The following is a 15442-nucleotide window of genomic DNA, read 5'->3' on the forward strand; positions in this document are numbered from 1 at the left end:
TTGACGTTTTATTATCATATAACGTGTCGACTATATTTGAGAATATTATTGATTTTTTAATTTGTCAAATATTTATTTCTATTATAGGCAAACACAACGAACCTCCGTGCCATTCTGCGTGACGTGTCTCGTACGAGACGTGTGTCTCTCAACGGGGAAACTGGCGCCATTTTGGCGCGAGTGGGAAATTCCGCTTAATTCATATCCATGGAGAATTTAGAGCCCCTATGGCGGCAATGCCCGTGAGTTTCATGACAGCCGCTTTGGCAAGCGACAGTAAGACGCGCGACATCCCAGGTCTCAAAACTTGGATTAGATATCACAGAAGGTAAACGTAAAATGTTTTAAACATTAACACGCCCTGGTTGATATCTATTTACGTACATTTACATGTATGTACTATATCTTTACATACGTATAGTTTTCATTTGTTGTTATTAGCGAAGCATGCTGGCTAAATTAGTGTAGTGTACTGTTGTTATTTTTGGCATTTCACTTTTTATCTAGCTTTCCTAAAAATCAATAAAATGACTGTACTGACATCTTACATCTATGTCTGCATATTTGCTTATGCAAAGTGGCATTGTGTCAACCATGCTTGTTTACTGAGATGTCATGAAATTGATCAAATGTAATAAAATGTCCAAGCTTGCTAAATTCCTCGCTTGGATGAATGTCAGTCATTTTTTGTCTGCTGAAATTAATTGACCGATGCACAATACCCCGATGACTGGTAAAGGTTTGTTCAAGCTGTTCACTTCCAGTCTATTCTCTAAAATTTAGCCGACAAATTGTTCATCTGTTTACTTTAATAAACACTTCATCTCTTTAAGTGCGTGTCCAGGATGGTGCAGGTGGTGTTTCTTCATCCAGACCTTGGTATCGGTGGAGCGGAGCGGTTAGTTGTTGACGCTGCTGTTGCATTGAAGTCTCAAGGATGTAATGTCCAAATCTGGACTGCCCATCATGACCCAACCCATTGTTTCTCTGAGACGCTTGACCCAGACCTACCTGTGGTAAGACAACTATGCAATGTCTATTAGTATTTTCTCAGTCTTATTTATTGACCTGTCAAAAGGCATAGCATTTTGGCATACAGACTCCACAAGATTGGTCTATCTCATCATGCTGTAAAGTAGTTTTCTAAAACCCTGTTTCCATATGAGTTGGGAAATTGTGTTAGATGTAAATATAAACGGAATACAATTATTTGCAAATCCTTTTCAACCCATATTCAGTTGAATGTGCTAAAAAAAACAAGATATTTGATGTACAAACTCATAAACTGTATTTTTTTTTTGCAAATAATAATTAACTTAGAATTTCATGGCTGCAACATGTGCCAAAGTAGTTGGGAAAGGGCATGTTCACCACTGTGTTACATCACCTTTTCTATTTAATAACACTCAATAAACGTTTGAGAACTGAGGAAACTAATTGTTGAAGCTTTGAAAGTGGAATTCTTTCCCATTTTTGTTTTATGTAGAGTTTCAGTCGTTCAACAATCCGGGGTTTCCACTGTCGTATTTTAGGCTTCATAATGCGCCACACATTTTCCATGGGAGACAGGTCTGGACTGCAGGCGGGCCAGGAAAGTACCCGCACTTTATTTTTACGAAACCACGCTGTTGTAACACATGGCTTGGCATTGTCTTGCTGAAATAAGCAGGGGCGTCCATGATAATGTTGCTTGGATGACAACACATGTTGCTCCAAAACCTGTATGGACCTTTCAGCATTAATGGTGCCTTCACAGATGTGTAAGTTGCCCATGCCTTGGGCACTAATACACCCCCATATCATCACAGATTCTGGCTTTTGAACTTTGCGCCTATAACAATCCGGATGGTTGTTTTCCTCTTTGTTCCGGAGGACACCACGTCCACAGTTTCCAAATATAATTTGAAATGGAAACTCGTCAGACCACAGAACACCTTTACACTTTGCATAAGTCCATCCTAGATGAGGTCGTGCCCAGCGAAGCCAGCGGCGTTACTTGGTGTTGTTGATAAATGTTTTTTTCTTTGCATAGCAGAGTTTTAACTAGAACTTACAGATGTAGCGACCAACTGTAGTTACTGACAGCGGTTTTATGAAGTGTTCCTGAGCCCATGTGGTGATATCCTTTACACACGTATGTCTGTTTTTGATGCAGTACCGCCTGAGGAATCAAAAGTCCGTAATATCATCGCTTACGTGCAGTAATTTCTCCAGATTCTCTGAACCTTTTGATGATTTTACGGACCGTAAATGGTAAAATCCCTAAATTCCTTGCAATGGAAATGTTGTTCTAAAACTGTTCGACAATTTGCTTACAAATTGGTGACCCTCGCCCCATCCTTGTTTGTGAATTACTTAGCATTTCATTGAAGCTGCTTTTATACCCAATCATGGCACCCACCTGTTCCCAATTAGCCTGCACACCTGTGGGATGTTACAAATAAGTGTTTGATGAGCATTCCTCAACTTTATCAGTATTTATTGCCACCATTCCCAACTTCTTTGTCACATGTTGCTGGCATCAAATTCTAAAGTTAATGATTATTTGCAAAAAACAAAAAAAAAAGTTTGTCAGTTTGAAGATCAAATATGTTGTCTTTGTAGCATATTCAACAGAATATGGGTTGAAAATGATTTGCAAATCATTGTATTCCGTTTATATTTACATCCAACACAATTTCAAAACTCATATGGAAACGGGGGTTGTAATTACTTGTCCAATAGAACCCAATGTGTCGAGTTTGCTGGATCCTCTCCGTCTTTCTTCCCTGTTGTAAGTGGTGTACCGCAGGGTTCCATATTAGGTCCATTGTTGTTTTCCATTTATGTAAATAATATCTCTGATAATGTGTTGGATGCTGCCTTCCATTTTTATGCAGATGACGCCGTCATGTATTGTTTATCCCCCGCTTTTCTGTGTCCCTTTGAGCTCCTGCAGCCAGCTTTTGATGTTGTTCAAACCTCACTGACTCAGCTCAGACAAGTGCTAAATGCACAAAAATCTAAGGTGGAGTTATTTTCAAATGGCAAATGATTGGCCATTGAGCATTTCAAAAATATTAGCTGCTCATATGGGCAATGGTCACAGTACTTTGGAATTATTGTTGATAATAACTTGTCTTTTAAATCTCACATACAATTAAATTTGGATTTTTCCTACAAGTTAGGAAACACTTGATTCTGACCACTTTGCTAAATTATGGAGACTTGCTTTTTATGAATGCACCCGACTTTTATTTTTATTTTTTAAATGGATACAGTATATCACCTTGCCTTACGTTTTATTACTGGTTGTGCCAACATTTTCCACCCTTGCACTTTATATGCAAAAAGGCAAATTGTCCATCTTTATCAGTATGCAGATTGTCTCAATGGTTGTGTTTTATATGCAAATCACTTCTTGGCCAGGTCCTGCCTTATTTGTGTTCTTTTGTGTGAAAAGACCCGAGTTGCTACGGCTTAAGGTTACAGGACATACTTACAATGTTTGTTCCTAGAGCCAACACAAATCTTGGAAAAACAGCATTCAGATATGCTTGTCTATGGTCATGGAATAAATTACAAAAGGATCTGAAGTTACCTGAGTTGATCACTTTGGGGGAATTTCAGGCCATTTTAAGGGATTAAAAAAATGTTGCTATTGGGCACTGTATTTGTTTTTTACTGGTTTTTACTGAAACATTTTATACATTGTTCTAGTGTTAATATATGTAAGGAATTAATTTTTAATTATGGTGTGTGACTGTTGCTGTTTCTGTAGTTTTTATATGTATTGCAGTAACTTTTTCTGCTGCCCTCTTGGCCAGGTCACTCTTAGAAAATAGATTTTAATCTCAATTACTTTTACCTGGTTAAAAAAAGGATATTGATATTGATTGAGTGAGTGCATTAATCATCTCTCAACCTTTTTCTGACAGGTGTGTGTCGGTGACTGGCTGCCCACCAATGTGTTTGGGTATCTCCACGCCCTGTGTGCTTACATGCGTATGATCTATGTGGCACTATATTTGGTCTTCCTCAGTGGCCTAGAGTATGATGTCATCTTTTGTGATCAAGTGAGTTGACCGTGGTCTTTCTTGGGTTTGTTCACGTTCCAGACTATTGCAAATATGTCTCTCCCTTGATAGTATTGTGTGGTAAAAAAGGAAACCTCAATGATATTTACAAACTCGAGATTTCTGATTTTGACGTATGTGAGTATCGGCCTTTTTCTATTTTTTATTTTTACTTACTTTTTACTCCAACAGAACTACATCAGCAGATAAAATATATATATACATATATATATATATACACATATATATATATATATATATATATATATATTATTATTTTTTTTTTCCTGTCCAGCAAATCATATAGTTGATTTAGGTGCCCATATCGGCTGTTCAGATTTACTATACAAAAGAGAAGTGTAGGATACTTCTCTCGTTGCCTTATTTGAATTTGACTTTATTAAATGTATTTATATTATCATTTGGTGCAGCCGGACCGGAGCAGGAGGGGATGGAAAGAGAAAAAAAGGAAGACAGAGGGGGAAATTGTGGGGATAAGAGGGGGATTAGACAGAGAGACAAAAACAACAACAGCAAACACAACAATAACAACAAAAACAACAACAACAACAATAGAACAACACCAGCACATACGATATGTACAAATATGATCGTAAAAGGGATAGCAAATAAGCAGTTAGTGAAATAAATAATAATATAGAAATGACATTGAGCACTTTACACTACAACTGGAGGAATACAAATACCAATAGAAAAAGCGCTATTGATTATTAACAATACCAATAGTTTACCTCTATTATCAACAATACAGTTGTTCAAATGCAACAATACGTATCCATAATAACTACAAAGATAAATAAAATAAACAAATAAAATAAATACATGAAAAGGAATACCGAAAGATGGAGGGTAAGAGAGAGAGGCAACCTATATTAATCTTGTAGACTGTTATAGTATCAATAGATTAAGCTTTGTCAGTATGCCATGTGTAACCCAGTTAACCCTAGGGCAACAACGTTGATATATGTTTCATAAAACGTGATTATGTGCATGAGTGTATGTACGTATACAATATACACACATATGATACCATTATTTACAAATCCCAAAACGAGTGAAGTTGGCATGTTGTGTAAATCGTAAATAAAAACAGAATATAATAATTTGCCAATCCTTTTCAACTTATTTTAAAGTGAATAGACTGCAAAGACAATATACTTAATGCTCTGACTGGAAAACTTTGTTAGTTTTTGCAAATATTAGCTCATTTGGAATTTGATGCCTGCAACATGTTTAAAAAAAGCTGGCAAAAGTGGCAAAAAAGCTCATCAAACACTTATTCGGAACATCCCACAGGTGAACAGGACAATTGGGAACAGGTGGGTGGCATGATTGGGCATAAAACCAGCTTCCATGAATTCTCAGTCGTTCACAAACAAGGACGGGGCAAGTGTCACCACTTGGTGAACAAATGTGTGAGCAAATTGTCGAACAGTTTAAGAACAGCATTTCTCAAACAGCTATTGCAAGGAATTTAGAGATTTCACCATCTAAGGTCTGTAATATCATAAAAAGGTTCAGAGAATCTGAAGAAATCACTGCACACTGCACTGACTTTGAATCTCTCAGGCGGTTCTGCATCAAAAAGCGACATCAGAGTATAAAGGATATCACCACATGGGCTCAGGAACACTTCAGAAAACCACTGTTAGTAACTAGAGTTACAGGGCAGATTTCCCATTTTTTTAAATTCAAATGTTGATACTCTTTTGACCCGCATCTTAAGACATATGTAATAAAACTGTTTTTAAAATACTCTGATTTTTTCGGTGCTTAATTAGCCGCAACATAAGCACCGCATACAACATTATGTCACTACTGGTCCAACGTTTCCTAATAATAAGCCTTTTTCAACTCTTTACTGACATATACTTTTCCTGTTTAAATAACTTTTTCTGCAAATGAACCTCAGCTCCAAATATCAATTATCGGCCGCCTTGACTGCTAATAATTGATAACGGCACTGAAAAAATTATATCACTCGATCACTATAAGAAACTAAATCCTTATACGTCCAGAGTCGGGACCCGGGATGGACCGCTCGCCTATGTATCGGCTGAGACATCTCTGCGCTGCTGATCCGCCTCCGCTTGGGGTGGTTTCCTGCTAGCTCCACTGTGGACGGGACTCTTTTTGCTGTGTTGGATCCACTTTGGACTGGACTCTCACGGTTGTGTTGGATCCACTATGGATTGAACTTTCACAGTATCATGTTAGACCCGCTCGACATCCATTGCTTTCGGTTCCCCTAGAGTGGCGTGGGGGGTTGCCCACATATGCGGTCCTCTCCAAGGTTTCTCATAGTCATCATTGTCACCGACGTCCCACTGGGTGTGAATTTTCCTTGCCCTTATGTATGCTCTACCGAGGATGTCGTCGTGGTTTGTGTTGTGGTTTGTGCAGGCCTTTGAGACACTAGTGATTTAGGGCTATATAAATAATAATTGATTGATTGATTGATATGCTTTATATTGAAATCCATTTCAGGTGTCAGTGTGTATTCCAGTATTGAGACTATCCAGACACAAGAAGAAGGTTTTATTCTACTGTCACTTTCCGGACCAGCTCCTGACTCAAAGAACATCAACCCTTAAGAAGCTGTACCGCGCTCCCATTGACTTCCTCGAGGAATACACCACTGGCATGGCAGATTTGGTATGTAAAGGAAATTGGAGATTTGTACTATAACGCTTACAGGGTGTGACTTTGCTTTTTTATCACGCCAATTGCATATATATATATATATATATATATATATATATATATATATATATAGCTAATTATTTAATAATCAAGGTTGATGTTTGCAACTTGCTAGGTTACATTTTTTAAAGCAAAAAATATAACATGAACACCATGGGCGCATACACAAACAAAAGCAGTCAATGAGAAGCAAGGAACAATTTGCAGTCATGTTGTTGTGATATAATACACATTTAATGACAGGTAACACTAGCTATCCAAATCACTCTCATTAGCTAACAACACCCAAAACTACTGCGCATGCATGTGTTTGGTATGTACGTGGTTACGTCATTACGTATGAGAAGTCGTAAGAAAGGGGTATATCACATTGGAAAGTTAGTGCTCTCTAGACAGCTTGTGTAAATGTTGAAAGCAGCCACTTTAAGCTGTAAATCTTGAACATAAAAGATTTTGTGATTTTTGTCATAGTGGGGGTTGTAGTTTATCAGAAGTAGGTGTTTAAGAGTAAAGTGTGCACGTACAGTGCTACCTCAACTTAAATGTGCCCTCACTTAAATGTTTTGAGACAAAAATTGTCCCTCAGCTAAATGTTATGCTTAAAGTTGCAAGCAAAAACTTGAGTTACAAGCATCCCCAATATTAGTTGGCTCAACAAACGGCACAGTTAAACCTTGTAAGATCCGCCCAAAACATGTGGTTGTAGTTGCTAGGTAGCATTAGCTTACAGTTAGAGATGGACATAACTTTGTTTTTCAACATGGGAAGGAAGAAAATGAGAGTGGAGGACAGTGCTGAGACGAAGAAGTGGAAAATCATTGCATTAAAGAAAACATCAAAAGCATGTCATAGCGTGTAGCCAACTCGGCGAAACAATTGGAGCATATCACTACTAGAATTGCACCATACTGAAGCAGAATTAATTTACCACCAGCCAAGAATGTTAAATTAATATGTAAATGACAGATATTTATACGTTAAAAAAATGAATAGCTGCTAGGTAAACTGCTGTACATTATTATTACATTACTTCATAAAAACTACTGTAGTTTGTACTATATTGTCTTCAAAGAATAACTATGATCTTAAATGTTGTTTATATTTATTTTAAGGTTACATGTAAGAATTGTACTGTTTTGGTGGGCCAAATACCTAATAAACTGATTTCAATTAATTTCACTTGGCATAGTTGATTTGAGATACAAATGTTTTGAGTTAAGAACTCCGTCATAGAACCAATTAGTCCCGTAATTTGAGGTACTACTGTATTACCAAATCACCTAAACTATTAACAACATTGTGTCCACCACTGCATGCTACTGATTGCCCTAAGCTCAAACACTTCAAACCAAGTGTTCTTAATAGGCGGCCCGTGGGCCAACCATCACCCAAATAATGAAACCATAGAGTTTTACAGAAAACTCCTGGTTAATAGAGGAAATATATTTTGAGCGCCAGGTAATGGCATTCGCTATCCAAACCTGGGGACTAGGGTTCAAATACCAGTCAGGGAGAATGACTACGGGCGGCGTGGCTCGGTTGGTACAGTGGCTGTGCCAGCATCTTGAAGGTTGCAGGTTCGATCCCCGCTTTCGCCATCCTAGTCACTGCTCTTGTGTCCTTGGGCAAGACACTTTACCCACCTGCTCCCAGTGCCCACCCACACTGGTTTGAATGTAACTCAGATAATGGGTTTCACTACGTAAAGCGCTTTGAGTCCCTAGAGAAAAGCGCTATATAAATATAATTCAGTTCACTTCACACGTATCATTGTCGTTTGTGTTTAAATATTATTTTGTAATTTTAACAATACTGTCCAGTGTTTCCCCCAGTAAATGTGTTAGTTAAAGTGGTGACTCTCCAGGGAGAGTGGACCAGGGAAGAGGATGGGTGGGTGTAAGGATCGGTGAAACTCGGCCTGTCGCCATCTCCTCTCCACCTCGTCGCTGCCAGCACAGCCTGGGGGGCAATAGACTACAGACTGCGATGAAGTAGGCTGGCTTCGTCGCGTGAAGTAGCCTACAACTTTTAGTTGTGTTTTCCGCTCCATTTGCTGAATGGCGATATACGCGTAACTAAGCGTTTGCAATAAGCGTTTGAAAGAAGAGTTAAAAGTGGGGCCACATGCTGACATATGCTCAACTCATCATGCTTAATTTATTACAGCATTTAGAAAGCCTGTAGTTGATTTTTATTATGTAAATGTTATATTGTTATCAAAACATGATAGCAGGGACCCTGCCATTCAAAACTAGGCTGCTACATTACTAATGATTAATGTAACTATAGCTGAAAAATAGTACAATAGTAATAGGAGAGACTATTCATCCCTGAACACCATCGAATTCATGTAGGCTTTATGATGCAGCTACATTATTATATCAACTATCACAGACAGCTTCAGGAAACTCTTCATTTAACATAATGTGTTTTTTTGCTGCTTCAACACAGCTCAATCAACACAGAAAAAGGTAAAGTTAAATAACTTATTTGTTAACTGTAGGTCAATAATGCTTGTCTTTCTCTCAGACCGACAGGTCTTTGCTGTCCGTAACACACACACACGCACTCACCGCACAGTGAGCTAACGTTACGCTAAAAGCTATTTAGCTTTCACCTTTAAGAACTGCAAGAGAGCTGAGCTGTCACTTATGTTTCTAGAACGTCAGTGGGCTCATAGTGATGTTACTAGTAGTTGACTTGGATGTGTTTATTATAATTTGAGGAGAGTCCAATGCCTTATGCTTACCTGCTACAAAATACCTTTCTGCTCACTCCACCGCAGGAGCACTGACTCCATGCGCTCTGAATACGCACTGCTGATTGGCTGTTACAGCTCTGCGTGTAACCAATCAGATGGTTCTGTGGGTGGGACAATGCTGGGTGCTGCAGAGATTTACTGGCAGAGGCAGAGGCAGAACTAAGCTGAGCAGCTTGTTAAGACTTTTGTTCAGGCAGGGGGTCTGCGGAAAACCCTGCTATCCCTGATAATGTTTGCCAAGAAAAAAATATGTCCCTTTTGGATAAATGCAATTTAAAGACCCTGGCCCCAAACTAAACATGTGTGAGTCATAATGTTTAGTATTAAGGATTACAAAATGGGTGCTAAGAGCCACGCATATCATTTTTTTTAACCACAGCTTCTTCATCTGCTGTATCTGGTTTTGTTCACTGCTCCATTTGCACCATATGCAAGCAGAATGGAACAATAGAAAAACATTCCTTTCGGTAAATGGTAAACAGAACATTATGAGTAAAAATGTTGGACTTTGACAATGTAACAGACTCACCTCACAAATTCCCCCCAAAAATGATATTCATGTTAATCAGAGGTCTCAAACTCAGTTTACCTGGGGGCCACTGGATGTAAAGTCCGGGTGAGGCTGGGCCGCAAGAAAAGATTTCTTTAAATAAATCTTTTTAAATGTCTTTTTTATTTTCAACACATAACAAAATCAAAATATAAACGAACAAAATGCGAATTAAGTAAATAAATCAGTCATAGGTAATAACAATAATAATTCGATTTCTCCATTCAGCAACACTGTATCACTTACTTACTGTGATGTTATGAGCTAGGGAATATGAGAACTATACTACCCAGCATGCAACAGTAGTGACGAGCATGCGCGGTAGCCCCGGTGAAGGTTGTATGTCGCCATGTCGTTAGATAGAATGTGGTTATGAGCACGCTATGGAGTTTACAGTTACGGTAGCACAATTAGCCCCGAAGGGGCTACATCACGACTAATGTGTTACACGTCCAATTCGCCCAGCTACTGTCTGTCGGAGTATCAGCGCTGGGGTCCAGTACACCACAGTTTTGTATTGTTGCTCGGTCCTCCGGCGGAATTCTTCGGAACCTACCGGACCGCTCGTCTCCCCGGCCCGGACTTTTACAACGGCGCTGGGCGAGGGAGCGAGAGAGAGACACACAGTAACAGAGAGAGAGAGAGAGAAAGAAAGCAGGCGGTTAAGTGGGCGAGCGAGTGAGGGAGAAAGAGCACGTGCGGGTCTAGTGGAAAAGCGGCAAAACGTTTCTTTGCTTGCATCACGCAAATGATTGGCAGATTCCTTCAGCTACGCACAGAACGCTGTCAAGCGGCATTCATATAAAACTTGTGGGCTGCACTCACATTAAATTTTCATTTTAATGTGGGGGCCGCAGAATAACATCTCGCAGGCCGTGTCTGTGACCCCTGATGTTATAACTCAACATTGTAGTTACATTATTTTAATATCTACCCTATCTTAGCTGTTCTTGCTCATAAGTTCAGGCCATTTTTTATGGCATCCATGGGAGTTTGTCTGCTACTATCCATCCATCCATCCATTCATTTTCTACCGCTTGTCCCTTTTGGGGTTGCGGGGGTTGCAGGAGCCTACCTCAGCTACATTCGGGCAGAAGGCCGGTTACACCCTGGACAAGTCGCCACCTAATGTCTGCTACAAGTGTGCGGGAAATAACCAGACGATGACTATAGTTTCCTTTTATTTCAACACAAAATGTGCAGTTGTTCGCTACACCTTTTACTAACTCACTTCCTGGTATATTATTTCCTCTTTTCATTCCTCTCTCTCTCTCTCTGCGAAGTACTAAGAAATATAAATTTTGGATTTTACATGCAAATGAAGTGAGCGAACAGTGTCTCCCAGAGGACTGCATTTTATATATGGCGGGAGTATGAAGCCATAGTTTGATTTGTGATGCATTTGCTAAAAGAGAGTACACTAAAAAATTCCGTACTTTTATAGGTACCGACCAAAGTCCATCTGTATTACCAGTTCCGATTCACGTGAAAACGGTGTGGATGGGAAGAGAGTATTTGCGTCTTTTTTTTAATTCATGAACGATACACAAACCTCCAGCTCGGTGGCACTGCTTGAATTAATCAACAGGCTCAACTAGGTGACCAAGTATATTGGTTGTGCTAAAACATGCTTGCATAACCCACATGAAATACAGATATCCTTTAAAGTTTTATAATCATTACACCAGTACTTTAGACATGATAAGGTGGCAGGGGGGACGTGGGAACACAATACACCAGTCTTCAGCTAGGTGGTATGTAGTTGCTGGTGCCAGCAACTCATTGAGTGGTGTGTAGGATAAATAAATATTAACAGGTTATCAATCGTAGTTAAATTTAGGTGGGGCATAAAAAAAATGATGTCCCAATTTGGGAGCACATGACAAAAAAATAGTGCGATGCGCTGCCTTATATTGATTAATTTGTTGCCCGTGACAGCACAGACTCAAACACAGCAGTCAAGCTCTGACAGAGGACTCAGCCGGACTGCCTCGAGGTAATGCTATGATTTTCAATAAGAAGGCAAAGAAAGCTCAAAAGTAAAGTGATACTCCAGTTCTCATAATGCGCTAGGTCAATGCTAATTTACATTGTATTTTCCATAGACATGCTAAAGATAAGTATTAGCTACTTTACAAGGTGATTTCAACACCTCCAAATTTGTTAATGAAAACAACAACAACTAAGATGCACGTTACAATGAAGCAGCTGCTGTGTAATAAGAACAGTACTAACAGTATAAACACTTTGTTGAGTTCAACCAAAGACAACACTGGCACATTCAACTTAATGGCAAAGGCTACTTCCTAACTCAGGGAACACACCAAAGTGTGTACAATATCTAATGTATTTTTTTTTAAACATTTAATATTGCCACAATTGAAAACACACGACATTTCCAAAAATTGGTACAGTATCGATTCAAATGTAAATACCCATCCCTAGTATTTTTTATACCCTGGCAGACCAATCGTGTCATAATGAGTTCGTGGTCAAGGGCGTACAGGTGACCTTATACGGCGGTCCAAAATTATTTGAGATCATTTTCAGTAAATTAATTCATGGTAAACCCTGGCTTAGCAAGTTTTGAAAAAAAATTATTTTTCCCTAGGTGGCATGAGTGTCATATTTTGAACACCTCTGCTCTAAGTTTTAAGAAAGTTGATCCAGTTTTACTTCCCTTTAGATTCTGGTAAACAGCCAGTTCACCGCAGGCATCTTCAGGGAGACCTTTCGGAGTCTCATGGGTGTCCAGACAGACGTCCTCTATCCTTCCCTCAACACGCGCACCTTTGACCAGCCGTCCAATGAAGCACATGACCTGGAGGGGCTCCTTCCCGAGGGAACCTCCCACCTGTTCCTCTCGCTCAACCGATACGAGCGAAAAAAGAATTTGGGTTTGGCCCTGGAGGCCCTGGCAGCTCTGAGAAGCACCCTGCCTGCCAGCCAAAGCGTGGACGTTCACCTTGTGGTGGCGGGAGGCTACGATGAGCGAGTCAGCGAGAACGTGGAGCACTATGCGGAGCTGAAAGAGCTGTCATCACAGCTCCACTTGGGGGACTGTGTGACTTTTTTGCGTTCCCCCTCGGACTCTATGAAGGTGGCTTTGCTGCGGGGGAGTCATGCGGTGCTGTACACCCCGAGCCGGGAGCATTTCGGGATAGTTCCCGTGGAGGCCATGTACTGCTGCTGCCCTGTTATCGCCGTCAACTCAGGGGGGCCCCTGGAGAGCGTGGCCCACGGCAAGACCGGCTTCCTGTGCGAGCCCACAGCCGAGGCTTTCTCCAAGGCCATGGAGAGGCTGGTCATGGAGCCACAGCTCCGTAGGGACATGGGACAAGCTGGCAGGAAGAGAGTACACGATAAGTTCTCTCTTCAGGCCTTTTCAGGGCAGCTGCACGACTACATTGTCAGCCTCAGCCACTGACGTCAAGGCTGTGAATGCTTTTTTCTGGAACTGACTGAGTGGACGTGGGTGTCTGAAGTATGAAAGGGGCGGGGTTCTCTAAGGACAGTTAATCAGCGTTTTCTTGGAAGGGTTGCTGAGGAACAGAATTCTATACCAATTATGAAAAGACTTAAGTGTTTGTGTACGTTCCAACACAGCAACGAAACATATTGATTAACGCGCTGAAATGTTTTTAGAAGTTTTTCTTTATGAGAGCAACATAGTTGTCTACAGTCCTAAATCAATAAACAGGATGCTTTTCTCCACTTCCTGTCTGCTCGGAGCTTTGTTCCAAAGACGCTGGACTTGGTCTGTGACTCTGGCTGCCGCATGGAGGTTATTAGCAGATGATAGAGCGTGTGTGGCTTCATTAGAGGTCTGGTTTGTGGGCAGCATGCCGCTGTCTGGGTCGTTATCACAGAGGTGAATAGCAGAAGGTCATTGTGTTTGCGCTCGGGCTCCTCCTCAGCCCCACCACGGTATAGACATGCTCCTATTGACATTTCAACAGTACTAATAAACTACCAAACACAAAGTTTCTCCAGCCGCTTTGTTGGAAAGTTTTGTTCTGTCTTTATTGTGGTCGGTGGGGGCGCTGATACAAGTATGGCCTTTGCTGTGAGCACATGTTGGAAAGCAAAATAATTGAATCTGCTTATTAGGATACTTGATATAAGGGCTTAAGTTTCTGTCTCCATCCGCTGCTGCATTATCAGTTCAAGGGTTGCAGTTGTGTCAGCGTGACTGCCGCTCTTTTTCTGGAAGGGAATCTGAAAACAGAAAATTTGCATTTATACAGTGGAACTTGCTTATGTCAAAAACCTGTCTATACATTTGAACGATTCCAATTCCTCACTTTGAATCTGGTAACCAACGATTCTTAAATAGGCACGGTCATCGTAAAAGTTTGCATGGTTTACATCAGGTGGCTAACCAGAGGTATTTTTTAATGAAATGTCCCATTTTATTAACTAGACATAAATGTCCTGTCAAAAAAATAAATGGTGGCAGCTATTTCTTCTACGTTATTCAACGCACATTCAGCCGCTATTTCTTCTAGACGGGCATTAAAACTACGAATTTGAATTAAAAAAAAAAAAAAATTGGAACAATTTCTTGAGAATCGAATATTAGCCCCGGTTCCCATCGAGGCTCAATGTTGATCAACTCATCAATTATGATGAGTTGATCAACTCGTCAATTATGATGAGTTGATCAACCATATTTTTATCATTACCAAAAATCAGTCAGTTATTTATATTTAGGGTTCTCAAATTAATTCGGAATTTGTATTTATTCTGTTACTAAATCGATTCCTAATTAAAAAAATAAAAAAAATACATGTTCTTTATGTAAGAATGTACGTTTTACAAAATGAAACATCAAGCACATTAAACAACTTTTATTGATATAATTATTATTAATATTATTTAATTTAATTATTATTTAATAAGTACTGTATTTGCTTTTTTTAAATTCTGAATTGCTTTGTAGATGTGTATCCTAAGTATTGCAAAGCTGGGATTTGGTTGGTGTAGAGGTTGTAGTATTTTATAATATTAGATTAGTATAATGTGATTTTTTTTAGATAAAATGTAAAGAATACATTTTTAAAAATATGTTTATTTAGGCCAGCACTGCGCATATAAATCATACCCTAGCAACAAAGAAGATATTTTGTTAACTGTAACCTGTATTGCAAAGGTTTTATTATAATTTATGCAAAAGTCCCAAGAATCGATTCTGAATCGAATCATCACCCCAAAAATCATAATCAAATCAAATCAAATTGTGCCCAAAGATTCCCACCTCTATTCAACATGTGTTGTAATATTTTTTCACACAGCATCAAAAGGTGCTCACAGTGACGTCCTGGTAAGTGCGAAGTACGCTTAAAAATAAAA

General features: G+C 39.6%; 2 protein-coding genes across 5 annotated transcripts in view; one reads left to right on the plus strand and one right to left on the minus strand.

Moving 5' to 3' along the window:
* Window positions 1-135: 135 nt before the first annotated feature.
* alg2 (ALG2 alpha-1,3/1,6-mannosyltransferase) lies at window positions 136-14082 on the plus strand. 4 transcript variants are annotated; one of them, XM_061915702.1, is made up of 5 exons: window positions 138-328; window positions 834-1016; window positions 3918-4055; window positions 6642-6731; window positions 12777-14082. In XM_061915702.1, exons 2-5 carry the CDS (start codon window positions 846-848, stop codon window positions 13515-13517), a joined length of 1140 nt encoding a protein of 379 aa, XP_061771686.1. In that variant the 5' UTR covers window positions 138-328; window positions 834-845; the 3' UTR covers window positions 13518-14082. The 4 variants fall into 4 exon arrangements, with proteins under 4 accessions (XP_061771687.1, XP_061771686.1, XP_061771684.1 ...); XM_061915700.1 differs by having other exon boundaries at window positions 144-328; window positions 6564-6731; XM_061915701.1 differs by lacking the exon at window positions 138-328 and adding an exon at window positions 336-739 and having other exon boundaries at window positions 6564-6731.
* A 13-nt stretch (window positions 14083-14095) lies between these two features.
* Window positions 14096-15442, minus strand: part of LOC133561962 (phospholipase A and acyltransferase 4-like) — a 72448-nt gene continuing 71101 nt past the window's right edge. Inside the window, exon 5 of the mRNA XM_061915704.1 lies at window positions 14096-14308. Coding sequence (XP_061771688.1) covers window positions 14219-14308 — 90 coding nt within the window. The 3' untranslated portion in view covers window positions 14096-14218. The remainder of the gene's footprint in view (window positions 14309-15442) is intronic.

This window comes from Nerophis ophidion, linkage group LG11, assembly GCF_033978795.1.
Source record: "Nerophis ophidion isolate RoL-2023_Sa linkage group LG11, RoL_Noph_v1.0, whole genome shotgun sequence".
NCBI lineage: Eukaryota > Metazoa > Chordata > Actinopteri > Syngnathiformes > Syngnathidae > Nerophis > Nerophis ophidion.